Below are 24,652 nucleotides of genomic sequence, written 5' to 3'. Positions count from 1 at the left end.
AGCCCGGGGATAATCGCCCGGCGATTGCTGCGCACCCCCGGCGGGGCCGGAGGGTGTGCGGGACGTCATCCCTCGGGACCCCCGGCGGGGGATGTGCGGAGCTCCATCCCCCGGGATTCCCGGCCGCGAGGGATGTGCTGGACTCCATCCCCCGGGAGGAGGGCGCGGAGCTCCATTCCCGGGGCGCTCCCAGTCGCGGGAGGGGTGCGGGACTCCATCCCCCAGCGCTCCCGGCCCGACCGCCCCGCAGTGCTCCAGGAGCCCATTGGCAAATCCCGCCCTCGGGAAGCCCAATCGCCGCCCGGCTCCTTCAGCGGGGCCGCGGCCGCGGATCACGGAGACGGAGACGGGGACGGGGCGGGCGATGCGCGGAGCTCCGCGCGGCTCCGCGGCCGCCGGGCACAGCCATGAACCTGGGGTAAGGAGGGAGCGGGGCTGGGCTGGGCTGGCGGCGGGAGGCGCTCCCGGTGCCCGGGCAGGGACGGCCCCAGCGCCGCTCGCCCGGCCGCCCCCGCGGAGCGCAGCGCGGCGGTGCCGCGTGGCCGGGGCACCGGGAGCGGGACAGAGCCGGGACTGACGGCCCGTCCCACGGGAGGGCCTCGGGAAGGGGTCTGGGAAGCGGTGGAGGGGGACGGGACATCGGGGACGGGACACTGGGGACACCGCGGCTCGGCGGTGCGAGGGGGGCGCGCACCCTCCGCTCCCGCCGGGTGCGGCACAGATGGGGACGGGCGCGGCTGCGGGGGAGCGGCTCCGGTCACACCCCTCCGGGCTCCCGAGAAAGTTCCGTGCTCGCTGGATTGTTTATTTTTTATTTATTTTTTTTTTTTTTAATGAAAGCTTGAAGATAAGTGTTATTTTGAACACTGATCTTCGTAGTAGGGTTTCTCAACGCACGGAAGAAAAATGAGTGTTTGTGTACTTTGCCTAAGCACTGCCACGCTTTTGTCTTTTAATAAACCCTTCTAATAAAGGTTGTTCCATTTGGAAAGGTGGATTGTTGTGCATGGAAGCACAATGAAGGGCTGTTACCAGAACACAGCCCCTCTTTGTGGTCGGTGCTGGCGTTGTGGGAGACTTGTTGAGTCTTTGTAGCACACAGTTCATGTTGTAGGATGACGAAATTCTTGAGGCAGGCGTATTGCTCTGTATAACTATATTTATATTTATATATATTTATATATATATATGTGAGTGGCACCTTCAGCATCAACCTTTGCAACACCAAATCCAGTTTTTTCAGTAAAAATATACTCTCTTCAAGACACGTTGATTTCTTTGTATTAAGTAACTTCTCAAAACATTCAAAGCTTGGGGTGTGAAAGACCATCTGGACCAGCAGTAAATACTGGCTTGTAATGAAGTCCAATTGTCCTTGTTATTAATGTTAATGATCTTACATTATCAGATTATTTAATATTTCAGATTCCATTCTCTCTTTCATTTTGCAGTGATGGACTGAAGCTTGAAACTGAAGTACTGGATGGAAAGCCTAGGCTAATTTTAGCTGCTTCTGGTATTTTTTTAATCATTTATCTCAAGTAATCTTTAAAGCTTCTTGAAGTTAAACCTAAGATCCAAGCAACACAAAGCACAGCTTTATTGAAATATTTTTCAGATCAGGAAGAATGTTTGTGCATTATTATTTACAAGTCTTTTTACTCAGGACTTTGATTCTGAACAGTAGGTTGATAGTGAAGTTCTGAATAGTTTGTCCATTGTGAACAGGTGGCCAGTAGGCTTGCTTCTATTCATAAAAGTGCTATTGTGTATCAACTGGCATAATTGGATAATTTTTTTAACTTTATATCACATTACTTACCAGGGAAAAAAGAGGCCTAATAACTCTCTGCTTAATTTACACAGAATTACATCATTACAGTCATCTTTTACTTGAAACCAGCTTCAGTATTTGGCAGCTGACATTTTTAATTTTCAATAAGCAGTTTATTTAGGCCAAATCTTATTACTACTACCTGAAATAGACTTTTCCAGTATATGTTCATGATTAAATGTTAATAAATTCTATTTTTGTGATTTGTCAGACATACATTTGATGCTTTACAGCTACTTTCTGTAGCTGTTCTACATCGTCAGGATACAGAAATTCTCCATTTAATGCCCTTTAAATTATATTTCATTTTCTGCATTTACCAGACAGCTGTTTAATGAGGCTTTATGTGGTGTTTTGAGTCAGGAAGGAACATCAGTGTACTGGTAATAAACCCTGCAATACCTCTGAAACAGCAATGCTACGGCTTTTGCTCTTTACAACCATCAGCAGCAGCATTGGCTGCATAGGGCCACTGCATGTTCCAGAGTGCTCCAAGATAAAGCATTACCTTGGACTGTGAACTAGCCTTGAACAAGCACTCTTCTCCACAAATTAACTTGGTTATGCACTGATATCAACAGCACTTGCTTGAGCAGAATGATGTCAAAAATTGCGTCAGATTGTATTAGTTCTGAATTTCGGTTTTCTGCACTGACAGACACTGCTCACAGTCTTAGGGACTAAAGCAGGATTATTCTGCAGTAGCTTAAGCTGCTGCTGGAGACAGATGCTTCTCTCTTACACAGAAAAAAAAAAATCAAAGAAAATAACACATAAGCAGGACTTTGGAGTTCCACATTATGCATCTCCCCACTGTGATGGGAAAAGACCTTATTTGTGTTTCTCCTTTTTACAGAGAAGTTGGGTTTGAATACCACACAGAATCACAATTTAATATCTTAATAGTCAGAAAGAAGTCAAACAGTGACTTTTACCTACTCAGATGAGGGCTGAATGCTTGAGAACCCAGAGATGAAAACGGCCACAGAACACCTCTACTACTGAAACGTTACCAAGGTGGTTCAGGATTAAGTGCCTGTTCCTGCAGGACAACAGTTCAGCATACTCCCAAGTTTTAAAATGGTCATGTAGCTTGGAAGCCATTAATAGTGCTGTTTTGGAGACTTTAACAACAGTTCTCCAGTGTCTTCAGTTGTTAATGCCAAAAAAAGGTACAGGTGCTACCAGTGCGAAATGCTCAGCAGCCACTGCCAGAGCAGTAACTGCATTATGCTGCTGAAGAAGCCTTATTTCCAATAGATGTGTCCCAGTAAAATAGTATCTCTACTACTTTCTCTCCCTTTGCATTAGCTATATGTGCTGGATTTCTCAAGTACCACTTTCCCTCTATTATGATATTCTTTATTCCTAAGTATTATACTGAACATGGTACTTACTATTATTTTTGAGACCACTATACCTCTATACATCCTCTAGGATTTGAGTTAAAAGACTTAAGAGTGTTTCAGGGCATAGATGTGGGGAGCAATAATGGATGGCATCTCAGCAGTGGAGACATAACATCATGTTACCAGAGATAAAGCCATTACCACAGGGCTCTGAGGAATAATGAATAACAGGGGAGGGCCAGACTGGCACAATAATTTTATTAGATCTGTATAAAACTGGAAATAGTTACTGGAATATATCTGATTTTTTTTTCCAACATGCTTTTAAAGTGTGTATACTGAAACAAGTAAAAAAAGTAAAATAATCAGGGCAGATGTTACAGGCAAAGTATTTTCCCCTGACCTACAAAACCCAGATGAATATACCAGTTTACTGATTTCTCAAGCTTGTTTTTCAGGAAGAAGTTGTCATTAAATACTTCTTTCATATGTTTGTGTTTGTTTCCCAAAAGACAAATCAAAGCCTGCAATGAAGGTAAGTGGAAAAATTATTAGAATACGTAGATTAACTATTTAGTTCATTAACAGAGAAATTTGAGAATTCATTTCAACTACCTAAATACATGTAATCAATTATATTTATGAAAGAGAAATTTGTACTTATGGGTCCCTTATAACTTGAGATATTCTGTGATTTCTCAGGTTCACAATAGCAGTTAAAAAGGATGAATTCAAAGTTCTGTGACTATTTTTACCTTTGAAAAATGCTTTATTTTACTTGGTCAAGAAGTTAAAGCAGCACAGGGAATCATATAAATCAGAACTTTCAGAGACCTTAAAGGAATTCTGATAAAATAGGGATCAGAAGTGTGTTTAAGTTCCAGTTTGGTCATATAGGTTGTCTCTGAGTAAACTGGAGTGCAGTGGATTAGGGAAGGGCAGAAAGCAGAAAAAGGCCCTAATACATAGGAAATAATTACAAGTGTCACCAAGGAAGAAAAATGACACTTATTGTACTTGTTGCTTCGATCTTGTTTTCATTTGTTATAAATACAATTTTATTTCTTTATTTAATATATGGGGAAATCTTTTTGCTTTAACAGATGGGGAATAAAGCCAGAGCACCTAAACAGGCATTGAGAACAAGGCACGCTGGGCATGTCCTGAGGCCAACACAAAATGCTTGTATCAAGCAGGAAAATGTAGCAAAACCAAGGAGTGAATCAAGCTTATCAATGACAAAAGGTGAAAAACTGCAAGTTGCTAAACACTCGTCACAGGAAGCCACAACTAAAGGTCCCTCTTTGATTTTCCAAAGAGATGGCACAAACAGATATCCTGATTCAGAGGATCCTAGTGTTGTTAAAAAAGCTAAACAGAAACCTCAAACCCCATCTGTATCAGGTGAAGACTTGACAAGTTTGGTGTGTTTAACACAAGAACAGCTCCAACAGATTTTGATGATTGTTAAAGAAGGAACTAGAAGCATCTCTGAGACTCATAATGAAAAGCAAGAGGAAATGGGTAAGATACCAGCTGTTGAATAAGTTCATTTCATGGAAACAGAGCAAAATGCAAAAGCTTAACTCAGAGTTGATAATTTATTTGCATGCTGTAGAGATGTTACTCTTATATTTAATAGTCTTGGACAAAATACTGTTTGCTGTTATGGATGTGAAATTTTCTGTTACTGTTGGGAACCAAGCATTTGATAATTTTAACAGTAAAAACTAGGGATTGTTTGATAGTATTCCAGTACCTCATAAAGCAAACCAGCAAGCAGTTTTGGCAATATTTCATGCAAATTTTACATTGGGGTAGAAAACGAAGAATTGCACTGTATCACTGCCTCAGAGACAGGCCCTTCTGGTTTGTGAAGAGTTCAGGTCTTGCAGTATGTCTCAAGAGCAGTGCTGCCATTTTCCTCTGGCCCAAAGATGTACATGTATCTTTTTGCTTAACTGCAAATATTACAGCTGAGTAGTTGGTTTTTTTCCTCCCCAGTTCTTCTACTCAGAAGCATAAGAACTGTTGTGTTTCTTCCTGCATTGCACCCTTACTCCTGTTGGTGGGTCTGTGGAGAGGGTCAGCTCTTTGCCACCAAGAATAAGACACTGCAATTAAGTAGAGTCCCAAAGTCTGAGCCTTTAGCCAAGAATAAGCATTTACTGAAAGTCTGGCATTCTAAAAATACCCTGTGAAGTTCTAACTTATGTGTCTTAACTATATGAGCAGGGCTGAAAACACTATTGTTAAATAGAGTGGAGTTTGCAATTTTCTCCTGTTCTTGAAGTATTTTCTCAGTGCTGAAGAAAGTTTAGTGGTCATAAGTATATTTATTTTTTTATATATTTATGTTGTCCACAGCTACTAATGAGGCATCAGAGGAAAACATTGTAGCATCACTCCAGAAAGATTGTGAAGTTTCATCAGTTCCAGATGAAGGGAACTGTGATTTGAGCAGGAAACAAGAAGCACATCCACAGCCAGGACAGAAAGTTATGTAGGTAGATGTGTGTTACTGTCTACAAAAATTGTGTCCCCAGTAAAGACTTGTATTAAGATTCTTAATAACATTAAGATTGTTTGTAAATTTAAAAGTTACCTTTAAAATTAACAGATTAGCTTTTTAGGTAAAATGCTTTTATTTCTCCCTCCTTTTTTCTAGAAAGGATTCGTGGAAACCTGCTGACATATTTAGTACCTTGGGTGAAAGAGAAGGGGAGAAAGCCTTACTGGAATTTAAAAAGATCCAGTGGAAGAAGGAATTAGGTATTTATGATATATAGAATATATTTTTGATCAGTTTTTATTACACTCAGGATGCCAATGGTAATCCTAATGCTCTTTTAAATTTACTTATAATCAGTGCATTTGCTACAAATTGAAAAGTACATAATTTCATTAGTCTCCAAGACAGATTAAGAGTCTTGAATTTCCAAATTTTATGCAAAGATTATCAATAAATTCTGGCAAAAATGCATCTTTACCAATTAAACATTATCTCAAACAAATGCATTGTTATACTTCATATTTTAGGAGCTATTTCCCCATGGTTTTGTCACATTCTGACAGCAGTTGATAGCCATTATCATCAACACATTCACTTGGATTTTAATGGGACAAGTGTCAGCCTAATGTACAAGCAGGACTGAATGTATCAAAGTGCAATTTGAATTTGAAACAGTTTGCACTCCTGCCCCCTCAGCAGGCAAGGAGAATCTCTGTAGAAAACTAAATATGCTTAACATGTTTAAAACTAAACTTTTTATGATTCACATAAAAAGCTGTGTTTTGTTTTCAGCTGGGATTTAGGCCATTTGGTTTCAGGGTTTAATTATGCATTTGTCAGTAGCTTCCATGTATAGCTCCACTGGTTTTAATAATGTTTTAGTAGTCCAAGACTGATAGAATAAAATTGAGAGAATTTATATGCTTGGTTAGTTTTCCCTCTTTTGCTGGGAAATAGTTAAGCCTTTGGTGTTTTCTTCTTCTAGAGGGACTCCCCAGTCACATCTGCATCTCTGGGCAGTCTCAGCTGCCACTCTCTTAAGAGCAAAGTCATGTTTGGGACTGGTTGGTCAGACAATGGTGACAACTCTTGTAGTCCATTTTACAGTCAAAATAGCAGGGTAGACATGCATTGATGCCTTTTTTTTTTTAACTGCTAAATGTTTGTATTAGGAACTCTTATTGGAGGTTTTGGGTTTTTTCTAAGATGAACAGGTAGCACTGAAGAAGAAACTGAAAGAAATAGAGGGAGAATATTTCTGGGCAGAACCTGGCAATAATAAAACCCATAAAGAAAAAGTGGAAACAGCTGACCCAGGTCAGGTAAGGCTGTCCATAAACACAGAAGAGCACAGTTTCCATTGCTGCAGAACAATTTAACTTCTAATTCATACAAGGTTTTCTTTTCTGTACAAATCCAGTAGAATCCAATATCAGTGGTGACTTTAAGCTCTTTCCTGGCATAAAAAGCTGCAGCTCCCTGTTCCATACTTACCTGTAGCTCCAGTTTGTAGCTTTGCAACTTAAGATATTTGTAGCATGAACAACTCGTTCCCGTCCTTCTGTTTTGATTCCTGACTAAAAATATAAATGTTTTCTAGTTCTGTTTTGAGGAATAGTCTCAAATGTAATCCCTGGCTACATAATTATTTACATTGTTCATTTGAGCTCTCACGTAAGTTTGATTGTTTACATAATAATGAGCACAGCAATAGGACTTTTCTTCTGCCTTTTAAAAAGTCAGCTGTCACTCTGAAAACAGTGTTAGATAAATATAATATACTCAGATGAAACTTCTCCAGTAAAACTGATTGCTGTTAAACAGAAGTTAGGGCTGTATCTGCTGTCAGTTATTACAGCAAAAGCAAATTGCCCTTTTTTTTGTGGCATATTCAGCATTCTTAGCAAAGTTACAACTGCCACATAAGAATTAGTTTCAATCAACATTAAGAAATTAATTAAGAAGTACTGGATATGAGAGGCTTAGTTACAAGTTTTGGCTGAAGTTTTAATGAATAGCAGCTTCTAGGAGTATAATTTACTTGTCTATTGTATGTTAAAGGCTATTTAATATAAACCAAACAGGTAAGCTAACTAAAGTCTTAAAAATGATCATGTTCTTTGTAGACAGTGTTTCCAGCTGACTCAGTCAATGCCACTGAGGAAAACTGTGCCTGTACAGCTGCTTTAGCCACAGAGGCTGATGAAGTTCCACTGAATGTTTCAAGAGCTCCAGCTGGGCAGTCTTCTGATTTCAGTTCTTCTGACTTTCCAGCTGGCAGTTGCACAGCATTTGTTTTCAGGGTAAGATCTTAAATTGCGTGCAGGGTTTTTTTTACTTATTTATGGACAACAAATGTTTGTCTCCAGTAGTTCTTTTAAACCAGAAGAATTCATTAGATCTTTCTGCTCTCTCTAAATAATTGTGTCTAAATGAACGTTTATCAAAATATTGATGTTTTGAAGGCTGAGCATTTTCAAGGCTGATGTGGAGAACAGTACTAGAGGTGTGACATGAAGTATTAGTTACTTTTTAAGTATGTGTTGAAAAAATAGAGAAGTGGGAACCTATCAAAAATAAAAAATATCAATGGCAGAAGGTTCAAAAAGTAGGTTTTGGGTTGTGGCTAGTAAGCAGTGATTGAAAGTGTTTTTTTTCAGATGGCACTGGAATTTCTCAGTGCCAGTGGAGTTTGTTAAATAATACAGACATCTTAAGAAGCAGAAGCAGAAGAATGAAGATGATAAGTAATTTACTTGAAACAGATTACTGCTAATTAGATTGTGATGCTGAAACTACCTGGAACACAGACTGAGCAGTGAACCATAGGAAGAAGGAAGGGATTTTTATTCACAATACATATAAGTAAGGTTTTCTAGAGTGACAAGCTGATGGTTCAAGTTAGAGTAATGTTCAAAGTTTGGCTTATTTAGCATCTTTCTAACAGCAGTCAGATACTTTCTGCAGTTACAAACTTACTTTTTCTGTGCTAGAAAAAAGCCCACTTAGCTTACTAACTGAAAGCCAAGTCTTTATTACACGGCTAGACAAGGTACTGAATTTTTTGTACAAGGGACTAGCACTTATCTGATTTCAGGAAGCTGTGCCACAGGAACGACCTTTCAGTGCTTTGAAGCATGAGCAACAGAAGAAGTGGCTTGAAGAGTTGGACAAACAGAAGGAAGAAGCTAAACTACGAAAAATAGAAGAAAAACTTAATTTATCAAAGGTATCTGTGGTTTAGAGGGACTTTTTTGAATAAGAGAGGTTTTTCTCTACATGTTTGTTCTATGAAATAAAAGATGAAATCACAGACCTAGTGAAGTGGCAACAAAGGCATCATTATCTGCAGCCTGTCCATGTTTTCACTGTAAGGATGGACTTACTGAACATTCAGCCTGTAGCTGTTCCAGTATTTCGGTGGCAGAGAACAGACTGTGTCTGGTGGGGTGTTACAGTGTTTGCTGCAGAGATTAAGACAGGGATATTGCTTGCTTTCTTTTTTTCTTTCCCACCATATGCAAAAGCACTAGAGTTTGGAAGGTGGTGTAGAGACAATGCCTATATAAAAAGAAATTTTGTATAGGTTACAAGAGGTGAGAAAACAGGAGGAAAGTTATAGACAAGTGCAGTGTGTCACACAGCTGTTTAAATCCTGTTTCTAGAAATATTATTTTAATACATATACACTCTCATGAAACCTTAAAAAAGTTAAAAAACATTTCTCCAGAAAGTATTGAAGAAAATAGCCTTACCTTGTTTACACTTTGGTTTTTCCAGGCTGTTGAATGTAGGTCTCCAATACTGGATCTAGAAGGAAAGTGTGGGCAAGGTAATTGCTTTGCAGGTGGAATACCTGAAGAGACTTTTAATACTGTCCATATTGGCCAATGGGGTCAATACCCCTGGAGTTTCTTTATATGGAAGCTGACTTCTTTCCTTTATCTGTTACTATCTTTATGGATTTTTTTAAGATCAGCGGAATGCTCTGCATTCTTATACAGCCCCATACTGACACACTTTTCCAGAAACGTTGTTTTTTGAAATAAAAAAACATGCAGTGAGACTGTACTGCTGCTAGAATCCCAAATGACTGTCCACAGCTTTAACTCCAGGATTTTATCTTTCACCAGACATGAGCTGTCTTCGCATCATGAGATGTTTTGTATTATCACTGAACAAGAAGCCTGGTTACCAAAACTTGATGGATGTGAATTTTCATAGCCTGTGGCCTTCTGGATTACAAGGCTACAGTTTTTACTCCCAACTGAAGCATTTTACAGCAGTTATACCATTCCTAAACAGCAATTCATCATTTTAATGCCACAGCTTGTAATACTAGAATAGAAGTTTCCTACCCACCCTCCCGAAGAACCCCTTGGTGCCCAGGTGGGTTGTGTACCTACCTACAGGCAACACGAGTCTTGTCGTCCTCTTAGTTGTTGAAGGGATCAGGTTTCCTTTGTAAACTGAGTTTTGCAGCTGTGAAGGGAACACAGCTGTGAAGGTTCCTTCATTAGTGCTTTGTTTTTAATGGATAGCTGTGCTGTGGGAGGAGGGTGCAGTTACCAGTAACTCCCCAGTACTTTCACTCCCAGCCTCTGTCTGAAAGGAGGTTAATGGGCACTTAACCTCCTTTGCTTCAACACCTGTTTTTTCAGGTGCTGTCTTATACTCTGAACTCTTTTGCATATTGCAGCACAGACCCTCAAAAGAATAAAGTCGATTTTTCAACTGTCTGATCTGCTTCTATATCACAGAGGGACAGGAGGAAGAGTAACTTGGATCTTTATTATTTGGACTATGATTTTCATGCTTCTTTTAAAATAGGTGTTAAACTTAGCTGACACAAGGGAATTTTTGTTTCAAGAAAGGACTCCCAGAAACTATATCAGATTACATAATTTTAGGTATTTTGTTGCAGAATGCAAGTTTTAGGTAGTCATTCTCCAGTCCCTCCAGGGAAACAGTTCTTACAGTCAGAAGTGAAAACCTTCTCAGTAGCAAAACAACAGCCCCTTGGGTAAAAATCTTTTATTACTGATATATTGGAATGTCCCAATTGCCAACACTGAGCCAAAAAGATAAGCCTGGGTAGTACAGAAGAGAGATTTACACCCAGTGTGTCACCTCTTCAGAAGTTTCAGGTACTTTGCTGGGATGGCACTAGTGGCTGCTGGGGGTGGAAGAGGTTTTTGAAGGAAGGCTTATTTTATAATAGGCATGTTTAGCTGAAAATTGGAAGCTGGAGATTAATATCTCTGCCCAAAGCACATTGATTCTGCTACTGTCCAGAATTAAAATGGAGGGTGTAAATGTAGGACAGTTTAAAAGAAGCCACTCGCTCTTGTTAGTAGAGAAGGAATAATGACACAACAGGAGGAGAGCAAGGCAGGGCCAGTACTGACTTCTCTAACAAGCAGTGCCCAGTCCTGTTAGAAAAATCATGGGACAGAATAGTACTGTAAATTGAAAAAACACTACCAAAAAGCCTGACCTTATGTTATTTTACTTTTTTATTTTTCAACACTTTTTCACTCTATAAATCTTGATGTTTGTTTTTTTCTGAAAATGTAGTAGTGATGTTTTTGCTGACCAAATATGGATCAGCAGGATAATTCCTGATCAGACTTGCATTTTAAGCAACAGACAGACTTGTTTTCCCATTTAAGGAATTAACTGCTGTCTGTATTGTAGCTCCCTAACAGAGCTTTTCTAATGTTCCTGTTGTACAAAATGTGTATTGTCTGTTTTGTGAAGCACACTTTACAGAAACAGTGTGATTGAGTGCTTTTCCTTTTTTTTGTTGCTTGATATTTATTTAGGCAGAAGAGCATGACAGATGGGCAATGCATTTTGATTCTTTTAAGAACCACCTTAATGCTAATGCACAACACCCCCTAAATGGAATGCACAAAAAGCAGCCTGAAAGTCTTTGCCTGTCACCTGACCCTAAGGAGCTGACTGCTTTTATTCACCCTTTTTCACCTGCAGCTTTAGGCAATAATCTCATGCCCTTAAAGGTGGGAAATGCAGAAAAAGCTGCTAAAAATGGTGCTTTGGAACAGAGTCAGAAAGTCAGGTGAGTGAGCTGTGTAAGGATAATCATCTTCCCAGCCAGTACATTTCTGATACCACCTCAGAAATTTAAAAAACAAAACCAAAATTCTTTAAATCTGATCTTTGGATCTTACTCATTTGGCTTTTGCTTTCTTCAGAAATACCTGTTGTTTCACTTGTGAAAGACTCAAGTGCTTCCGTTGTTCATTAATAACATTTACTGCAAACAACCTTACTTTGTTCCTTAGTAAAATTAATTCCATAATTATAAATTAATACAATGGGATAACCTCAATATGAAAATGAAATCTAACTGATTCTAACAAAGAAAGGCTTTAGGGTTATTTTCCAATGATTAAAAACATTTACATGCTCCTTTGTTCTTAGTTTCCTCCGTTCAATGACGGCTCTCCTGGACCCTGCACAGATTGAAGAGAGAGACAGGAGGCGGCAGAAACAGTTAGAACATCAGGTAGACTTTTGTTTTAAAGTCTAACACTATTTTAATAAGAAGGAAGGATAAAAGGTAATGTCTCGTGAATAAAGCATGAGATTTAATACCAGAATCCAGGCAGGCACTTGACTTTTATGCTTTAGATTGCATGTACAGTTGTTTGCAGTATTTCATTCAGTCAGACTCTACATTCTCCTTTCAATATTTGTAAGAGATGATTGCCTTTCTATAACTGAATTCTTGCCTCCAAAAATGTACAGTTCAGTCTTTAGAGCTCCAGTAGGTTTGTGTGCATTTTCCTGGTCTCCACTGTTGTGGGGAAGACTAATATTTACAGATTCCCACTCCATGAAGCTTTAGCTTTTTATGCACTTTACTGACATTTACATAACCTCTGTGGCTCTCTAACTGAATGTATATCTCCATGGTGGTGTCTCTAGCACCATGTAAAGAAGTCTCAGTTAAAAATTTAAGAAGACTGTTCTGGTCAAACTGTTACTCTGCTAGATCAAACTCCTGGCTGACAGTACATACATAAGGTAAAAATCAGACCTTCATTACTCTACAAGAAAAATAAAAGTGTTCTCTAAAACATTAAAAGCTCCTTTTTGTATCTCAGTATTGCAAAATGCTCAGTGGGGCTGGTGGTTTTCCAAAAACAAAGCCAAAAGTGTTTGAAATAAATCGTCTTGATTTTTATTTTTGTCATTTGTCCAAATCCAATTATTATCACATATATGAAAGTATATGAATAAATAGCTTATAATGCCTCAACATGGTATTTTTCCTTTTTTTTCTGGTGCTGCTAGAAAGCAATAATGGCCCAGGTGGAAGAAAAACGGAAGAAGAAACAACTGGAGGAAGAGAAGAGAAAATGGGAGGAACAACAGGAAGAACTGCGCCTGGCACGAGAAAAAGAACAACTGCAGAAACAGTTTGAAGAAGAAATGCTGAAACAAAAACAAAAGGAGGTGGGGTTTTGCATTATCTTTAGTGCAGATAGTCCATAGTATGACTGAGCTTTGAGGAAAATGGTTCTTGTTCCTCACCTTCAAAATTGTGTCACTTCATCATTTTGAAAATGAAAACTCTCTGAAATTTAGACATTTGAAATCAAAATCTGTTTCCTCAACTGATAAACTTATGACACCATACAAGCATAAGGCAACTTACTTTTTCTGAACAAGGGCCTTTTCAGGAAGAGAAATTATAAGAACTAGCAAAAAGGGAAATGTAGTTCTAAATAATGCAGAAACATCCACTGTAAAATGCAAATTTTAAATTAAAAAATATCATAGAGTATGTGATGCAATTATTGTTATTGGTAACTCGATGCTTTTAAGGTACTTCAATACCATGAAGTTCATCTGACTGAATGTGCTTTCAGTCTGAATTAAAGACTTTTTAGAATATAGTCAGGAAAAGTAATTTTAAAAGTCATTCATGTTCTACAGCTTTCCCCTCTGTAGCTATTGCTGAACTTTACATACTGCTCTCATATAAAAGTTAAACCAAAAGTACCTTCTGACCTTTGGCAAGTACAAATTTTGCATTTGTATATGTTCTTACCTCTGTAGAAGGTTAAAAGCTTCGTCTTTTGGAAAAGCATTCTTCCTTTTGCCACAGTAGCAGCTATTACAGTTAGCTTCCTGTTTGGAACAGCTCCAAAACCTGCAGACATGTGGATCCCTGATTCCAGGGACTGGTAAAACACAGGGAAAGTCATCCTTGCCTGTAACTGCTCAGCTCCTTCAAAACATGTTACACCACCAGTTGTTCTTCTTTCCACCTGCAAATGCAGTAGGAAGTGGGGATAAGATGGGAATAACAGTTTGGAAATGAGATTTTTCCCTGGCCTTGTCTCCTGCAGTTGAACCCACTGAGTCTGGAAACTGTAACCCCCTCATATTTGTTAGGGAGTTTTTACTGTCTCCTGTGGAAGTAGGAGGAAGGTGAGTTTATTACTTTTATTTAGGCTTCTTTCATTTCATTAAACCACATGATACAGAAAGCCACAAACGGCTGACATCAGATGGCTTCTAGAAAAAGATTAATTTATTAGAAAGGAAATAATTATCCAAATAACTTTTAGGATCTAAATGCTCACTTTTCTATGCTAGGATTGAACAACCTTCAATAGTACAGCAGAGGTTCTGAATTTATCCTTAATAATCGTAGAAATTATATGTTACATATTGCATTTACTCAACTACTTTTAGTTTTGGGGAAAAAAAAAATATTTTCCCAAAATAACAATATATGTAAACCTCAAGGATTACATGGGGATTAAATAATCCTATTAATTTTATTCTCAAAATAAACGATCACATATTTGCCTTTTTTTTTTTTTAAGGAACTTGCAATTCTTAAAACCAAAGAGCTCTATCAGACAATGGAGAAAGCTCAGGAATCAGCCCAGAGATTAAAACAAGAACAGCACATTCCAGACGTGGCTCAGAAGGCACATGACATTTCCAAAGTTCAGAACAATCCTGGTGGTGGCAAGTACAAGCCTTCTCCTACTCAGTTTGCCTGTTCTTTGGGGTTTGAAAGCAAGTTGTTTCTGGGTTGGGGTTTTTTTGGGTTTGTTTCTCTGTCTGCATTTGGGTCAGAAATGGCTCCTTCACAAATCAAGTTTCAGTACAATTTATTTACCTTCCAGACAAATACAAATGTAGACTACTGTGGTGAATATTGTATTTGAGTAAGTGTCAGGTGCTGTATTACATAAAGAAACACCACCATCGTCGGGTAACTCAACAGCATGGTTTAAATTGAACATATGTCACTAAATGGAACAATTTTACTTACAACTTTTTAGGTGATACACAGTGTGAAAATTGTCATTCTGGCATTTCACATCAAAGTAACAATTTTTGTGATGATGTCCAGAGCCACAGTGAGCAGCAGGTCTCTCCTCGGAAGGACACCGCTGTACAGACAGGTACGACCGATGGCTCTGAGGTACCTCAGCAAAGGCAGGGGCAGCAGATTTGTGACATCACTGTGAGCCAGAATGGAATAAAACTAGAAGGAAATACTTGCACAGACATAGGCATGTTGGTATATTAGAGTGTATCACTTTATTCTTCGAAAGAAATTATATATTTGTATAGTTGGTACTTACCGGTTACAGATTCAAATCACGCAGTCTGGAATACAGGGTTGACTTAGAGTCACAAGCCACGTAGGCCCAAATTTATTAAGGCATTTAAACATGTATTTGTAGTATTCTTCAGTGTGAATGTTCCCAGGTTTATGTAATATGGTTTGGTATCAAGCAGGGATGAGGTTTTCCTAATGTGTCCTTGAATATATTGGCGGATTCATTGTCAATAATTCTGGAACTAGAAAACTCATTAGAAAATGAGAGCTTACATTCAAATGTTTAGAAAATGTTTACATTCTTGCTAAATACCCAGAGAGAATTGTAGGTCCATCTAGACAGAACATATTCCAGTCTTCATCTTCTTGGTTTTGTATCACATTGTTAAAAAACCCAGCTCAAACTTAGTCTGCATTTTTTAAATGTTCTAGATGAGGTGTGAATGAGCAAATTCAGTGGAAACTTCCAGTCATTTTATGTATGCCTTGTATGTAGAACTGTATTAGCTTGTCACTTGGGAAGTGCAAGCTTTATTTTATTCCTGCTTGCCAAAGCACCAACATAATATTTTTGGTTTTGACAGTGCTGGTAGAAATTTTACTGTGAATTTGGACAGTTTACAAATTAAATAATGTTTTTGTGAATGCCTCTTAGTAAAGAAAAAAGCTGGATTGTTAATAATTTAAAAATAGAACAAATCATTTCCATTGGACAACAAGGATTAGGAAAGTTAATTATTCCCAGTAGTGCTGTGAGTATGACCAAACCATGGGCATGCTGGAAAACTATACAGAAGCTGTGTTTTGCTCTTTACTTTTGGGTACCATGACAGAAGTAGAATTCTGCATTTTAAAAGAATGTTGTTTCATTTTACATACATTTTCTTTTACAGTGACTTGATTTTGTTCTCCAATCTTTTGGGGTTTTCCCCTTCCTTACTAGGTTTGCTTCTATGGTGCTATCTGTCTTCCACATAAAAAAAGAATAAAAAAGCTTTATAAAAAACTGTAACAGTCATTTTTGAATAAAATCATAACCGTAGATTGATATGCATACAAAAGTCAATCAAGTAATTTGAATAGCTTAGAGTTACAATACAATTTATTTTTTTTTTTTAGATTACTTTAATACTTCAGCATACACTGAGCCAGCTGAGGAAAGAACTGTGCACTGCGAATCACCTGATATTTCTATAGAATATAAAGAAACCTCTAACAGCAAAAAATACCAGAAGGAAATGCAGTATATAGATAAAAATAAAATATCAGGAAAAGAGACTGGTGGCAATTACAGTGACCTATATGACCAATATGCCAGAAAAGAAAGACAAATTAAATCTTCAGAAAAATACGGCAAAAGACCTGACTGGAACATAAACAAGCCTGGGAAAAGATACATTCCAGCATCAGAAAGATACCCTAAACAACTGCAAAAACAAAGGGAAGAAAACAAAGTGAGGCGACAAATGGAGCTGCTTCAGCTGATGGAAAGAAACACCCCCGGGCACCTCTGGGCAAGGAAGGGGGGGTGTGTGGACAGGTCTCCCTCACCTCGGGAAGAAACAGCTGTGAGGAATAAGGGGCACAGAGTCAGGAAGGTGGGTAACTGCTTGGGCTTTAACAACAGTGAGACTCTTGTTCCACAGTTTTACCTGGTGGGAGTTCAGTTCTGTAACTGAAGCATTGAAATCTGCCTGCTGCTGTCCTTTGTGTTAAAAACCCTATTTTGTTCATCATGAGCAGAATATATTTGAATTTTGTGAATTAGATTTTACTGTTATTTCAGTCCTCCAAAGTGTTGATTCCTTATTCACTACCACTGATCCATTATGTGAATAGGGAGCTTGATTGCAAGCAGAGTGCAGGCCAGCACTGACCTGCTCTTTTGTGTGCAGTCATTATGTTGTGGTGGTGGGTGAGGTATAGGAGTACCTGCTCCAGAAAACAGTGTTTACTTCTGCAGAGAATATGGATTACTGAGGATGTACTCTCTTGTCACAGAAATGCATCCTTCTTAGTGGAATCATTTTCCATTTGCAATAAGCATGTATCAGTAGAGCTTGTGGCTGGAAAAAAAATTGTTTAAAGAAAATACTATCAAATACTATCATGCCTTCTGTCTCTCTCCCCCTTGCTCACTCTCTGTATGCATAAACACCTCAGTTTCTAACACCTTCAAACAGAAAAAACCTGGACCTCTCCTTTAATAATCATTGCCTTGCGTTGAACCTTTCAGTTTATAAATGCAGCTTTCCAAGGACATAGAAATATTTATATAGTATTTTTGATAGTGCTTAGAGCTGCCAAAGACATAGAAAATGGAAGAAAATCTTCCTATAATCTGCTTAATTTAGTTCATAGACACTACAAGTCTCTTTAATGCAAATCTTTGATAAATACCTTTCTGCTGAACCCAGGTCAAATAGTCCTTTTGGAATTTCTAAACAAACTCATTTTGAAAAATCAAAGCTTTTAATGTAAAAACATGGAGATTTTTGGTTTTACTTTTGACTTTGCTTTCTCCTAGGAAGAACAATTTTATAAGAATCACTTGAATGAAGAAAGGTACGTCAATATTCCGCATTAATAAAATTAATACATTAATAGTGAAATACATTTGCTTTTCTTTCCTGACTTTTTAGATGTATCTAATTGTCTACTATTAAAAATACACATGACCAGACAGACTGCAATTATAAAAGCATAGTAAATGAACAAAAAGTCCTGTCCTCTGAGGATTCCTTGCCTCTGCTAGTTGAGAAAATTTAATTACATTTAAGTATTGTTTGGGCTTTTCTCAACTGCAGTTGTTTCAAACAGATCCGAATCACCGCCTGTTCCGGCAGTTAAGAACAGATTACTCCAAGTACAACAGAGACAGATCCATGCTTCTAATTTCCTGGTGCATAACAACAGTAGCAGAAGAGAGAAAAGCACCAAGGCAGATGCTGAGCAGAGGAGCTCCCCCCCTCCAGTGCCCGAGGCTGGAAGGCCTCCCTCGGCCCAGTTTATCCCGTACGTCCGAACTAACGAAGTGTATTATCTCGATCCAGAGGCACCAGTGACCAGACCTTCAACACATGACCCACAGTATCGACAGTTCCATGGTACTGAAATGATTTGTGTAGAGGAGATGTTACAGTGCTACAGTTTTATCCAATTTTATGTCTGTTTTTACAGAATTTTGTAGTAATCCACGTGGGTCACAGCCCTGCACACAAAGGCTGTGCAACCAAAGGATACTCTCTATTAACCCAACAAAGCAACCACAACAAATGTTTTAAAAAAAAAATCAAAAAAGCAACCAAAAAAATATTTTATCTCTCTTTTTTGGCTGTTTACCTTTAATGAAGCATGATTGCACTTTTCTGGCATTATTGTATATAGATTGGGCTTTAGGAATCTAAGCGTTGTTTAACTTAAAAACGGTGATTATAATCTTGATAGCAACCAAAACCTGATTTTCACAAACTGTGAAAACTTACTGCTTCAAAATTAAAATTAATAAAGGGTATTGTTAACTGATTTGATGTACATTTACTTCTAGATTCTTACCAAATGCCACGACAGATTTTTAGCTCAGATCACGTTAGAGATCCTCTTCTAAATCCTGATGTAGTTAGAGAGAGACAACAAGCAATTCTCAAAGGATTGTCAAAATTACGCCAGGTAAGCAACAACTTAGTGGATAAACATGCATATATACTTAAGTAAAAATGAATATAGCAAAACTATTATATATCATAATCTTTGTGATAAACAAAGTCTCGAGTTTCTATAAGTTTTTGAATAAGAGTTTATTATATGGTAAAAGCAAGCAGCCGGCTGGGTGACAGAAATGGGGACAAATTTCCCAAATCTGCACACACACTACAGTGTACATTTGGGATTTATCTTAGCTACTTCATGCATATTAATTATATCATATACATATACATTTTACAGGTTTTTGCTAAGCATTTAATATATGAGTTTTCTTACAGCTAAAGCTAAATGGTTATCTCTACAACCGGTCATAATTCATGCATTCTTGGACGAACAGGCGCCTAAAGATTTAAAGTTCTACCATATTTTATTCTTAGGATAGTAGGGAGGTTTTAGGGCTCCTTGACCTTGTAAGGGTCTGTTTTATTTCTTTATGGGGGTAATTAAGTTTTACAATCCGTTTGTTTTATTTTGATGTAATCACCCATTTGTTTCACGAATCTCAATTATTTATCACAATCTTTAATTCATTTTCCATCATATAATTTATGTTTTGGATCCTGTCCTCTACTTTTGTTGCCTCTTAATAAGTTTACTTTTCTCATGTTGCCTTCCACTTTTGGACAGTCCTTACAGTCACACCATGGGCTCCTTAGTTCTTAGATTAGCTATGAAACAGTGGAGTGCCTGAGAAAACCTGAAATCAAAAGAAATGGCTTTGTTTCAATAGTTAGTGTTGTCTGTAGTAAGAGTGTATGAATTTCAAAAGAAAGGGTTTTAACACAGCACTAGAACCTTGTCAATGAAGTTTCCCTTCTGTAGTTCCTGTGTGAGTGAGGCTCAACAGAGCAGTGGGGCTGGTGCAGAAGGGTTGTCAGTCCTGGAAAAATCCTGTATATTTGCAAAGTGGAAGTGTAAACACTTATAAAATCCTTCCAAGACAGCTATTTGTTAGCATGTAAAAAGAAAATTCAGGATTTGTCAATCAGCCAGATTTTCTGAAAATAAAATTAGTTTAATACTACAGACACACGAACTCCTGAGCCAAAAGCCTGTGTGTGTGTTTGTATCTGTTCTCTTTGTAGTAAGTTACTGGTAATGGTATCGAGTTACTAAAACACCAGTGAATTTGATACTCCACCTGTTGGCAACAAGGTGTGGCCCACAGCAGGTCTGGACACGAACAGGAGCTGTTCTCTTTTGTGCTTCTAAATGGTCTGACAGGGCTGCAAGACAAAAAAACACATTTACTTTAGATCTGGTTTGGTTCTTGAAGAACACTGAAGATAAACATCTGTCAGTCCCTTCCCTTGCTTTTTGAATGGCTCCATTCTAAAAGTACTTTCTTGCTAGCAGCAGTATTTATTTTCCTCTTCCTTGAGGGAGGAAAATTTCATAAATAATTAAAGGAAAGAAAATCTGACAGACTGAAGTACACCAAAATTACAGTAGTTATTGATTACCTGGCTTACCTGTTGTGCTTTAGCAAGACAGAAGCACTGCCACGCACAGGTGGTGTATCAGCTGCAGGTAAATTCCTTGTGCAAAGGAAGGGTCATAACATGCCCCAGCTGAGGAAGAAAAGTTGTGACCCAAGAGCAGTGAAAAGCTGCCTGTTTCCAACAGCTCTCAGATGGGTTGGACTGGATCTGGTCTTCCCCAATGCTCATTAACATTTTTGTTAAATACCTACAGTCGTTAAGTATTTTGTATTCAGGCTTCATTTGCCAGTGGCATTTTGATTAAGATGAAGCCAGATTCAAAGCACAATTTGATCCTTCTGCTTGCTGAGGTGAACAAAAGGTGCGGATATTTAAAGAGGTTTACATTTTTGATGCATAGTAAATATTCAAGTCTTAACAGTGGCTAAAAAGTAATGGTAAGGTTAGTCTTTCAGTGGATCTTGGTTCTGCAAGAGAGTTAATTTAAAACATGTGGAGTTCTTTTTTAAATACCCTGCCAGCTGCAGAATGCATTTAGGACATGAACTGTTGAACTTCAGTGTATTTGTATATCTAAGTATTGTGTACTCCTGCAGATGACACCTGTTTTGCATCATTTATTTCACTGAGATAGAATGAGTAGGGCAGTATTTTGTCTGAAATACAATTTAGACAACGAGCAGAGTTTTGTTTCAGAAGATGATTAGACTTGAGTTTTGTATTTATATATACATATATATAGTGGATTGATAGTTTCAGAATATATACATATGTGTATATATATATATATATATATATATATTCACAACATATTTGACCATTCTTTAGCATTCTTTTTCTGGGAAAATTCACAGAATATTTGACCAGTCTTTAGCCCTTGCACTCCACACCCAGCCCAAGTGATGGATAATTACAGTTGGGCTGTTGCAGTAACAGCCCAGAGGAACTGAAGACACCAGGGAAAACAGGAGGCCTTCCCCTGCCAAAGGGAGGGTGTCTTGCTGCATTCATTACAAGACAGCAAGTCTCTGCCTATGTCAGGTGACAGCAGTAATAGGAAAAAGCAACAGCCTTAATTTTCCTCACTGAAATCGAAAATCGGTGGATAAGCCCAGCAAAGTGAACTATTTGTGAAAAAGAAGGGCCAAAGTTTAAGAAAAAGGAGAACACCCCCCACACCAGGTCAGTACATCCCAGAGCACCTTAATGTTCCTAAGGCAATAAAGGCACTTCAGCAGCCTGTAGCCCACGAAGGCCAGCACTGGGCTGTGAGAGGACAGAGCTCACTGCTCATCCCTCCGTAAATATTGCACATTACTGTGCTGCTCCAGGTCCTTCTATGACCTCTGCAGACCAAGTGATAAACATTGAACTGTCAGCTTTCAGTGTTACTTGTTTCTCAGCTCTTGCTTTATTTAGGGCAGTTCATTTTATGAGTTGTTTTTGTAACGTGCTACTAAATGCAAGAAACTAATTATTAGAAGTAATTATTGACACAGGGACCGAAAGCTGCACTGACCCATTAACAATAATAGCACATACTGTTGATTAATTAGGAAGCAATTCATCAAGGGATTGAAAGTAGGCACCTGCTGCCTTTCAAGGATCCCAAGTTAAGTCTAACAGGCTGCTCTGCTTCCATGCCACAGGAATACATGTCTAAATTCTTGTAGTACCCACTGCCTTGCATCAGGTCTGTGCTGAGCTGTGCCAGCAGCCTGTAACCCTTATCTTTGAGAAAGCTCTTGTAACTCTGAGAAAAATAGTATTTTTTTTAAGTTCGTTACTACCAAATTATTTCTGACAGGTCTAAAATAGAGGGAGACCAAGATGCCAGATGTATCAATATATATGATCTTGTTAATGACAGTAAAAAGACATTTTAAATTTATGAACATACTTGCCATACCTGTATCATGTGGTACTTAAAAGACAAGGGTACACTTCCAGGAGGTTTTTTTATTATGGATTTTTTCCTTCCTCAGTACTTAGAAGAGCCATTAGCAAAGCAGGACCCCTGAACCTTTTGACAGTAAATATATGTATGTATCCTGAAATGTCTGACACTGCTCTGGTACAAATGGCAATGCTGCCCTTGATCTTAAGTATCACTTATGTTGAGACTAAAAGCTGATACCCATCAAGGTTTGGGGTTCAGCTTCATACAAGAATACAGTAGAACATGTGAATGCAGAGACAGTACACAAAGGAGTGAGCTTCAGTTATATACAGTGAAGTCCTTTTTCCCTCTGCATGGTCATCCCTGGAAACTCACTGGACTGGCTTCCACTCCAGTCACACTTCCAAGTCTTTTGCAAAGTTCCCTCTGCACAGAGAGTTTGTACTGCTTTTTCTGAAGTTGAGTACTTAAAAAGTATTGAGCCTCAACAGGTAAACTGTTTTCAGGTATGAAACAGTGACACATCATTAGTTCAGGCTGTGTGAGGAGGACAGAACACTCACCTTGTATTTGATGTATTCCAGGGCCTCCTGCAGAAGCAGAAGGAGTTGGAGAACACTCTGATTCCCACTGTAGCTCAAGAGAACTTCATTCCGCCATTTTGAGAGGTACATGTGAATGTCCTGAGTTCTTAAAATGTAAATGCACAGCACTTTGCTACTGTAATAATTATGAACCATCTCTAGCTTTTTTTATGAAATTTAAATTATGAGAATTTTGATAGATTACAGGGTCACATTTTTATATTGAAGGTACATTAAACTAATGGTGGTGTGTCTGTTCAGAATGGTCTTCAAGATGTGAATATAAACCACCAAAACACAGAAGAAAACTGTTACATGGGGTTTTGTAGAACTCAAGTGTGTGTATTTTGATAAATAAAAAGATTAAGATGTATGAATGGCTTGGGTGGTCTTTGTTAGTATTTTTAACTGTAAAATACTGCCTGTACTTAAATATTCAGCCACCTTTTAGGCTGATACAGTGAATACAAGGGAGTTCTTTTTTCTAAAATGGTTATTTATTTGCCATCTTTTGGGGGAGGGTAACAACTATAGTCTGGTACTGGTTTGTTCTTAATTTGAACAAGTAAGTCAGTCACGTCTTAACAGAGGGAAAGATTCAAGTTTAGGGAAAAGTCTATGGCTTTTGTTTGTTCATTTTTTAAAAGCTGCCCTTTTTTAACCAATAATCTTTATCCCAACTAATTTTGTGAGTTTAGAAAAATGTAGTTTAAACACTATCTTCTAGTACCAAACAGGACATTCTGCACAAAAGCACTGAAATCAAATTACAAACCAGGAAAAGCCCCCACAGGACTTTGGACAACCTGAAGACAAGCAATAGAGACACAAGGGTCTCTGTAAAACCAGCAGTACAGTAAAAGGGTCGACTCCAAAGGGTCCGAAAAGGGTCGTCTGGAGACTCCACAGCTGCTGCCTTCCAGAAACCTGAGTCAGAGATGATGCACAAAATGAGGCAATTAAGAGGGGGGGGGGGGGGGGGGGGGACAGGGGGGAGTTTACAACTCACCGGATGTGAAATTAAAAAAGACTGGATTAAGAAACAAATTATGCCAATGCTTGTTCACAAAACAAATAACAAAACCCAAAACACCCCTCAAAGCCCCAGGAATCATTAAGCTGAAGTGGGAGAGGATCGAGGTTTTCTAATGCAGATTGAACTCCCACAGTCATTAAAGGCAGGTTTGTCCTCCTCTCATTACAGTAATTACAATGGCCAGATAAAAGCTGTAAGGACACTGATGGTGCCCAATAACACTGACAATTCTGTGCATGAAGCCAAGTTTGGGTGTTTCTCCCATACTTTGCAAACAACAAAAATACCACAGACAATGCAAGGTGTTAGCAAGTCCCTTGTGCATTAAGAGTTTATTCAATTTTTGTAATGGAACTGCACCATTGGTTACTCTAATTGAGGTATTTAGCCAAAATCCAGTATATAGTCATGAAAATAACTACATTGCCTTAGAGCTATGTAAAAACATTATACAAAAATTTTGTCAATGTCAAATAAATACATTAATATTTATGTAAAGAAAAGTGACTTGGATACTCTTACAGTTAAAAAAAGAAAAAACTGGCTCTTTCACATATTTTAGGCAAACATTCAATTTTACGTGAAAACAGACCTCAAACTGAAGCCCAGGTAACAGGTCAAATACAAATGTAGAAACTTAAAAGTGCCAACAAACAAGATAATTCAAGTAC

General features: G+C 38.4%; 2 protein-coding genes across 5 annotated transcripts in view; one reads left to right on the top strand and one right to left on the bottom strand.

The window, feature by feature from the left end:
- The first annotated feature begins 328 nt into the window (after positions 1 to 328).
- On the top strand, positions 329 to 24,568 carry CCDC66 (coiled-coil domain containing 66). Its single transcript, XM_064667649.1, has 20 exons — positions 329 to 418; positions 1,452 to 1,516; positions 3,696 to 3,718; positions 4,287 to 4,707; positions 5,551 to 5,686; positions 5,852 to 5,955; positions 6,902 to 7,017; positions 7,822 to 7,998; positions 8,793 to 8,924; positions 11,521 to 11,777; positions 12,143 to 12,227; positions 13,019 to 13,180; positions 14,563 to 14,710; positions 15,031 to 15,153; positions 16,434 to 16,912; positions 17,842 to 17,879; positions 18,135 to 18,421; positions 18,862 to 18,983; positions 22,946 to 23,029; positions 23,683 to 24,568. The coding sequence occupies exons 1-19, from the start codon at positions 408 to 410 to the stop codon at positions 23,024 to 23,026; spliced, it is 2,967 nt and encodes a 988-aa protein (XP_064523719.1). The 5' UTR covers positions 329 to 407; the 3' UTR covers positions 23,027 to 23,029; positions 23,683 to 24,568.
- Positions 3,425 to 24,652, bottom strand: part of TASOR (transcription activation suppressor) — a 46,995-nt gene continuing 25,767 nt past the window's right edge. Inside the window, exons 23-27 of one of the 4 annotated variants that reach the window (XR_010433471.1) lie at positions 20,161 to 23,872; positions 13,779 to 18,924; positions 10,102 to 10,241; positions 9,451 to 9,505; positions 3,425 to 3,707 (exon numbers count right to left, since the gene is read on the bottom strand). The gene's annotated coding sequence lies outside the window, so the exon portion shown is untranslated. Of the gene's footprint in view, positions 3,708 to 9,450; positions 9,506 to 10,101; positions 18,925 to 20,160; positions 23,873 to 24,652 lie in introns of all 4 variants that reach the window. The other 3 variants (XR_010433470.1, XR_010433472.1, XR_010433469.1) reach the window with 3 other exon arrangements.

The sequence above is a fragment of the Pseudopipra pipra genome, chromosome 11, assembly GCF_036250125.1.
Source record: "Pseudopipra pipra isolate bDixPip1 chromosome 11, bDixPip1.hap1, whole genome shotgun sequence".
Lineage (NCBI taxonomy): Eukaryota > Metazoa > Chordata > Aves > Passeriformes > Pipridae > Pseudopipra > Pseudopipra pipra.
Note: the sequence above shows the minus strand (reverse complement) of the source record. Positions and strands in the feature narration are given on the sequence as shown.

Excerpts from the sequence above, each read along its gene's own strand:
- CCDC66 (XM_064667649.1), top strand. Across the intron at positions 1,517-3,695 it reads GCTAATTTTAGCTGCTTCTG|ACAAATCAAAGCCTGCAATG; the intron begins GTATTTTTTTAA and ends GTTTCCCAAAAG. Across the intron at positions 18,422-18,861 it reads ACAGTATCGACAGTTCCATG|ATTCTTACCAAATGCCACGA; the intron begins GTACTGAAATGA and ends ATTTACTTCTAG.